Source organism: Pinus tabuliformis, chromosome 2_1, assembly GCF_031772625.1.
Source record: "Pinus tabuliformis cultivar Carrire ecotype Pingquan chromosome 2_1, CPIR1, whole genome shotgun sequence".
NCBI lineage: Eukaryota > Viridiplantae > Streptophyta > Pinopsida > Pinales > Pinaceae > Pinus > Pinus tabuliformis.
The window spans coordinates 620401706-620410411 of NC_142299.1; the positions used below are offsets into that span (position 1 = coordinate 620401706).

The 8706-nt window shown below is 33.1% G+C and overlaps 1 protein-coding gene across 1 annotated transcript; it reads right to left on the bottom strand.

The window, feature by feature from the left end:
• Positions 1 to 4329: 4329 nt before the first annotated feature.
• On the bottom strand, positions 4330 to 6197 carry LOC149202061 (acetylajmalan esterase 1-like). Its single transcript, XM_089401469.1, has 5 exons — positions 5942 to 6197; positions 5468 to 5689; positions 5232 to 5380; positions 4699 to 4972; positions 4330 to 4607 (listed from the first exon to the last, which is right to left on the bottom strand). The coding sequence occupies exons 1-5, from the start codon at positions 6195 to 6197 to the stop codon at positions 4330 to 4332; spliced, it is 1179 nt and encodes a 392-aa protein (XP_089257595.1).
• Between the last annotated feature and the right edge of the window lie 2509 nt (positions 6198 to 8706).

Genomic DNA, 8706 nt, shown 5'->3' on the forward strand with positions numbered 1-8706 from the left:
TGGTGAGGATATACCATAGGTCAGAGGTATTGACTAGAATTATTAATTGGTTGAGGTTGTTGATTTACCACATGTCAAAGATGTTTGACCAGATTATGGTAATTAGTGGATGCTATTGGTTTACCATGTGTCAAAATTGCTCACCTATTCATGGTAATAGAATAATGATGATGATTTTCTATAGCTTTCTGTTAGAGAATTTTGTCAACAAAATAACATCTGCGTAGTTATTACGAATACCTCCCTAGTTAAGAGGGAGTGCTGAATCTTGTAGCCATGGTTGGCCTTTATAATTTATATTTTATCCCTTGAAGTATATAATGTAGTTCTATGATATGTTCTTCATGTCATTTTTTCCCTTGAAAGAATTAATATAAGACACATTGTTCATGTCGATATCAAGAAAGAAATTTTGAATTCTGATTTTTTGGCTCCAAATTTTTCAATTCGGTCCTCCTTAATGTCAAGTCTGCTCTAGTGAAGAGACACCCATTCATAGAGACAAAACATTATATATAGAGAACTTAACCTCCTCCACAAGTCACGATTCGATTTCTCACACAGGTAGAAATATTTTGGGCATCCAATCGAAGAAGAACGACAATGAAGAAGGAAAATAAGGACAAATTCACATCAAGAACATTTATCGATTTATATACGTTGAACATGTGACTTTCTAGGAAGTTTTTGGGTAACAGGCCGGACTTCTAGGATGTAGGTCCAAAATTCTGGGCATAACATTTTGGGTAGCAGGGTCGAGTTTCTGGGCATATTCTAGGAGGATGAAATTCAGCCTAGGAAGATCCGAGAGGGCTGAAGTTGAAGGGAAATATTTTGACTTGATAAAAGGGTTGTTTGACTAGCTTTGACCATAACATTGTTGGTCAGTTTGACCTCATAGTTGACTAGCAATATTAGGAATATCTCTTGTTGAATTGAATAATTTATCTAAGTAAATTTTGCTCGGTTTTCCCAGGGTAAATATGTTCTCTTTGTGCATTCTGATATCTATTGTCCTTGTGAGTTGATGGTTGAATTTCCGAAGTATAACTTCTTAATGATAAAATTGAATTGTTAAAAGGAGATCTACATTATTAGAAGTAATTATCCGTATTTAATAAATTAGTGCTTGTATCTATTGCACTTGAAAAATAGACATGATCATGTCTCTATGGTCTTGGAAAAGTACTTCCAAAATTCCTTATGAGCTACACATATTGCTGCTTGTAATAGTTTCCAAGACCATGTTTTGCAAACAATTTATTCATTTATATCCTAGCATGTTTTTCATGTCATGATATATGGGAAATGGTAAACTTAAATATCATACTCAACATAAACTCAATGAAATTTTACTTGGCATCTAATGGTCTTGGTAAACATGTTACTTGGTAAATTTTCCATTTATTATTAAGGATCTGCATAAGGATATACAAATGCATGATTTGTATTCTAGCTTTGGTGCAAGAATGCAAATTTAGTCATATCCGTCTATATATGTTTGAATACAAATATACTGTGAATGAAGATTTTTTATTATTATAAACAATGGACAAGATTAAGGGCTAAAGACCAAATTTGAAAAGGGGTTTAACAGGTTTATAAAATCCATGGCTAAAGAGATGGAAATGACCAAGGATCAAATTTAAGGAGCTTAATTTATTTCGAGTTTGTGCCTATTTTTCATAGATATAAGGTTCTCACAATTAGGTTGTTATTCAAATTACATGCTTAATAAAAGGTGTTAGTTAGTTAGGGGGCGATTCTATGCAATGGTCTTGCTAAACAAGTTATATGATATCATTTCCACTTAATAACATGTAAATGGATGATTCACATTATAGCTGAGTGCAAACTTCATAACTTTTGTTATGTGTTTGCAATCATGATTAGATAACTGCGACAATGACATGATAAATTGTTGTGATTTTCTTGAAGGATATACTTTGTTGAAACTGTGCATATAGTTAATGCAAGACTCTATTCTATATCCTCAAATCAAAATTATGCTAATAAACCAAAAAGAAATAGCAAGTAGAAAATGTTTGTGCCAGTCAACATCATGGTAATGAGTCTAATGAAGTGGTAAAACATGACATGTGGCATCTCATCCACTGATTTGGATTTAAACAGGAACACCACAAATTACAGATATAACCATAAATACAAAGATGCAAAATCACCCTCAAAATTGGGGATATTTTAGAGAAGTTTGGTTGGCATGTATGCCATGCAAAATCATGCAAGAGAGGATCAATTATTGGTTGGCTCAAATCAAGGAGGTTCAAACTAGCCATAAACAAAAGAAAAGTCCGAGTTGTGTACATTGTGGTGGTCATTACTATATTGTTTCCATTGGTGGGACCCACGTTATTTATGCCATTAACACCAAAATTACTTCCATTGTTAGCACCCACAATAGGGTTGATACCTTCCATACTGGAAATAGGTTGGGGTTTTTTGGATGCCTAATCTGATAGGATTGGTGTGCATGAATTCAGACATTCATAGAAGTCTAAGCGACCTCTTGGAAGATGAAAACTAAGGGTTAAAAAACCATGTATTAATATGTAAACCTTGGGAATAGAATGCAATCAGATGAGTTATTCTTCTCACTCAAATTTAATTTCAATAAGCTACGTATTCGATTTTTAATTAATGGTAGCTTGAAACTCTATTATTAATTCTTCAATCTAAAAAAAAGTATTAAGAAATTTTCTCAAAACAATATAACTTAGATTAAAAATATAAAAAATAATGTGAAATCTATGAAAACTGAGAGTTCCAAAGTTCAAATCCCCTCGATTGTGACCATGTTTATGGAGAGGAGGATAGGCTACAAACCCCTAGAGGTTTACTAGTAGCTACTTGTAAAATGATCCTTGTAAGCCAATTCCTCTAGTTTTCCCATCTAGAAAGCACGATCCTTGTAAGCCAATTGTATTAGGGATTTCCCTAAGTTAAATTCAAGTGGAACAAAGAGAGGGAAAGGCCATTGATGACCACTATGATATCAATAATTGAATTTACAATCATGAGGTATACTATACCCAATCTCTAGCATACCAATATTATCCAAATCATTTTGATAACATATTGTAACATATCCAGCTGTCTAATTAAGCTACAATATAGATCATCGCATTAGATTTATGGGTAAATATATTTTTTCATTTGGAAATACTATTTTTCATTACAAAATAGTTAGAGTACCCATATACACTTTAATACATTTAACTAAATAAATATTCCTTATAATACAGGGTATAATAATAGTTACTACATGGGAAATTAAAATGAAATATATAGCTGGCCTTTTACCATACGAATCAATTATAATGAATATAATGAATTAATCATCCAATTAAAGGATATGCTTTATTTGAGAATGACCATGCTTGGTGTATCTCCATAGAGAAAACTAGTAATTGTTGACAAAATGAAAGATGATGTCATTTGACTTTGCAATGATGATTAATATATGAACAAGGATAGCATACTCTTGAGGATATGTCTACATGTTCGATTCCTTGGATTGATGACTTTCTTTTGGATTAATTTAAAAGAGTATTTAGCAGCTTTTAAGGTTGATTGTGGTTAAAGTATCAATGGCAAAATGAAATATAATATTTGCTAATAATATGATAACTAAACCACATTTATTTTGATTCTATTTCATATAAGTTTTTATTTCTAAGATATAAACCACTGTATTCAAAATTTTATTGATTTATACTTGATTAACTAGAAGGAATAATTATTATAATTAGATCTACGGATATCCAAATCCAATAAATACTATATTCAATTCTTAATGTAATATAACATTGTAATGATTTGAAATAATTATTTTTTTATTCTTAAAATTAACAAAGAACCAACTTATTTTATCCCAAAAAATAACAAAATGTAAATAAAAAAATGTAACTCAAATTAAAAAACATAAAAAATAAATAATAATTTAAACAATAATATAATTTAAATAAAAAATATAACTCAAATTTAAAAGCGTTATAATAATTTTTTATTTCAGAATACCAATATACAATTAAAAATATTATTATTATAAAAAATCCGCCATTGAAATACAAATGAAAGAAATAGGGACTCAAATTAAATATTATTATTATAAAAAATCCCCCATTGAAATACAAATGAAAGAAATAGGGACTCAAATTCAAAAGTCCTATTGAGATTTGACATTCAATGCAGAATACATATTAATAGCGAATACAAAATATTAACTGGTGGCTGCATCACAAAGGCCATTACCAGAGATTTGACATATTTCACTCCAGAATACATATAAACCGCCATTACAAAACATTCTCATAAGGTGGTTCCCTGGTGGCTGGCTGCATCACAAAGGCCATTATCAGAGATTTTCATCATGTCACTGAAAGGTGGCTGAGTATATTGGGCTTTGTTGATGATGAATTGTGAAATAATTTTGTATGCGGCTTCAGTGAAATGTATTCCATCCCAACTGATGGCTCTTTCTGGATTTGAGCATGCTAACACTCCTGGTGTCCCACACGTATGCATGATATCAAAATTAAAAAGTTCTCCAGTTCCACAGCAAGACTGAAATGTATTAGCGGTAAAACCTGCATCATTTCAACATTGTCATTACACTACACTAATCCAATCCAAAATGTATATGAGTTTATTAACCGAATCCAAAATTTCCGTACGTACCGTATGCTGCATGGTTCTTGATTATTTCCATAAACATATTATAGTAGTCCGCATACACCAATATGGCGTGTGGATATTGAATCCTTAGCTGCTCTAGTGTCTCCTGCAACGCTGTGTTATGATCCTGGGAGAGTTGGTTATATGATGCTAGGCATCCATTTTCATCATAATCGGAGTTCCTCGGATAAGGGTCTAGAGTAAGTATGGCGGGCAAACATCCCAGAGGTGGCATTCCTTGGACAAATATGTACTGGGCTCCTTCTTCTATCAATGCCTGCACTCAATTCCAATTCCATTTTAATATAAAAAATTTTCCAAAAAAAGAAAAACTCATTCACCGCAACGCATGTCATCGTCTAAATAAAAGAAAACCGACTCATTCACCGCAATGCATGTCATCGTCTAAATAAAAGAAAACCGACAACGCATGTCATCGTCTAAATAAAAGAAAACCGTAATTATGTTATGAGAGGGTTATTGATATGGAGAAAGAAATAAGACATATCAAGTGGGGTTTAATTAAAATCAATTACCTGTATAGCTTTCTGAATCTTGGCTATGATAAGAGGAGTAAAGCCCCTTATCTCATCCGATGGCGAGGACGTAAAGGTGGAGTCTAGATAGTCGTTGAGACCGAATCCACCCATCACATATAACGCTCTTGAGAAATGAACTTGGCAATCTGTTGACCAAATATATATTTTAGAACCGTCTGGAAGCATAACCCTAAGTAAAATTTTACATAATTGAAATGATACTATGATTATACCCAAATTAGCTCTGCAGGTGAAATTTTTCAACTGGTGGAACCATCTGATTTGCGTATCTAGAGATAATGGTGTCTGCGGGAAGATGAGTCTGTCATTTAAGAAGGAATTGTCCAATGCAGTGGCACCCGCAACGGCAAAGTTAACTCCGTTTTTTCTCTCCGCCAGCTCCATGTCGATCAGTCCAATAGAAGGCCGGAGGAAATTAAATCCTAGCGAACTGGCTGAAAAATACACAACAAGAGGACAGGAAATTAAATCCTAGTGCACTGGCTGAAAAATACACAACAAGAAGAGGAGAGGAAATTAAATCCCAGTGCACTGGCTGAAAAATACACAAGAAGAAGAGGAGAGGAAATTAAATCCTAGTGCACTGGCTGAAAAATACACAATATACAAGTGATCATGAGTACTATGCAATATTTTACACCCAAGAGGCATGTATATGGAATTGGATGATGGGTGGTAATTATTACCCAAAAAGTCAATGACGAGACGTCCATCTGAAGCACGACCGGCGGGGAGGCCAAAGAAGGTTTTTCCATATGGAAGAGAGCGAAAATGAAGGTTGTAAGGAGGTGAAGCCATGTCCGCGTTTCCAGTATCAGCGAATGAATCTCCGAAACTGTAAATTGCTGCAAAACAAGATCGCCCTGAGGCTGTGTCGTCTGTGTCTGCTGCTGCTGCTCCCACATGAAGGAGCATCACCAACGCCAACAACAATCTCATCATCATCTATTCTTCCTCATCATCATCTCTTCTCTTCTTAATCACTTAATATCTGTTCTTCCACACTCTTAAGCACGTATCATCTTCAAAGTGCGTTCAATGTGGTCCTTATAAAGATAAATAAATTTTGCAGTGGTGCTTTTGTAATTTTGCACTGCTATATTTAGATCATGCACATGCATAACGACGACGATCATGGAACGTAATTAGAATTTTTAATTTACGTGTAATTAGAATTTTTAATTTATGTGTAATTTTTAATTTTGTAATTTATGTGTAATCTTGCACTGCTATATTTAGATCAGGTACATGCATAACGACGATCATGGACCGTAATTAGAATTTTTTTACTACAATATTTTCCAATTAATCCTTCTCAAACTGCACTCGACGTTGTGTTGTTACTACAATATTTTCCAATTAATCCTCAAACTGCAGTCGACGCTGTGTTGTTTTCACTTCTCTAAAGATTCATTCATTCACTTGCAGTTGCCAGTGTTGTTTTTACTTCTAAATTTACCATGCTTCCGCTGCCTATTTATTTCTTTAGATCCGACGTGCATGGATCCAGTGATACTCTTACTTCTAATTTTACACGGTTACTTCCAACGTGCATGCATCTAATGGGCTATTTATTTTCCCACTTTTACTCACTCTTCTTCTAATTTTACACTGCCTCTATGGGCTATTTATTTTTCCTTTTTTACTCACTCTTCTGATTTTACATTGCCATTTTTCCATTTTTACTCACTTTTCTAATTTTACATTGCCTCTGTGGGTTATTTTTAGAGATAATGTGCATAGATCTAGATTAGTTTTCCACAGCCTTTTACTAAATATCTATATTTATTTTCCACAACTTTTTACTTCTAACTTTGCTAAACCCTGCTTTTTCTTTTTCTTTTAATTCTAACCTTGATAAACAGAGAGCTATTTTTAGAGTTTAAAATAAAACATATAGTATTTACGAGTGTTTATATTTACTTTCCAGATACATAATTATAATATTACTCGTGACTAGTAGTTAACTTTTTTGTTGTCTTAAGTTAAATATTTCTTGGCTTGAAACCATATTGCTAATTATGCCTTATTAGTCGTTGCCTGGGACTAATAGCGATGGATCCATCGTTGACCATACATTAACCAGTCTTTTGACCAAAAAAATTTATCCACTATCAAAGTTTAACCAAAGTTTATCTCTGCAAATATTGGTGTAAGAAATTTATAACCAAAGTTGTGAATTGGAGGTCTTATTGCACGCTTCACGTGCCCCGATGCAAATGAACTATGAACTTTAAAATCTTTCCCTATCTTAATTATTTGATCTATTTGATATTTTCAATTTACATAAATGTTTACTTTAAAATCTTTCGTATCTCAATTATTTGATCTGGCTGTATGACTAAGGACACCGTAAAAAATGCATTTGCATAAAATAATTTTTATATTATTATATTAATTGAAAATAAATATTATTGGGCGTTAGATAAAATTTACAAGTGTATGAGCTACGAATGTAAGGTGAAATAACGAAGTTATATTAATAATAATAAAATTTGAATAAGAGGCTATGTTAACCACAACTGGCTATTGGCATGTTAGCCATTTGTCATCTATGAAGCTTCCCACAACTGCTAAAACAACAATTTGTGGCTCCTCCCTTCGCTTTTGGGGTTGGGTCTTCCCACAACAATTCTTCGCTTTTGGATGGGGATGAACAGAGTTGGGTCTAGTACTCGATCTTCAAGTGCAGTTTTTTCTTTGTGATGCAGATAACCCCAATTAATTAGTCATAGTAGCTTTCAGAAGACAATTTCTGTAATTTCCGCTGGTTTTGAACATCAAATAACCTTGTTCTTCGGTGTGGTTTTTACGCTCTTTCCAGTGCAGATGCAGATAGAGTAACAGTTTTAGCAGCACTACCAGCAATTGCATTTACTCGAGGAGAAGTGAGGATGTAGATAGAGTAACAGTTTTAGCAGCACTACCAATAGTTTCATTTTCTCGAGGGGAAGCACCTAGAAGTAAAGTAGTAGAGGTCAAAGCATTCCATAACCCATTTACCAAGTTGAACCAGTATCCAAGGTTGAATAGAACAAACTCATAATAGAACACTCTCCAGAAAGGGCGGAATAGAGTTGGTTTGTCTGTTCTTGAACTTCCAATATTTTCTTTTGAATTTTCATGAATATTGATGCATTATAAATTAATACTGAAGTCTGTTTATGTTTGATTTAAAATTTACTTATGTTTTCTCTTGAATTTTTAGTGTTTAATTTTCAAATTTCTGTCTAAGTTTAGTCTAAAATTTATTCATATTTGCTTTACTGTCTAAAATTGATTGATATTTGCTTTACTGTCTATGTTTGGTCTAAAATTCATTCACGTTTTCTTTTGAGTTTTGGAATTTTCAAGAATATGGGAGGATTCTTTGCTTTACTGTCTATGTTTGGTCTAAAATTTATTCACGTTTTCTTTTGAATTTTGGAATTTTCAAGAATATGGGAGGATT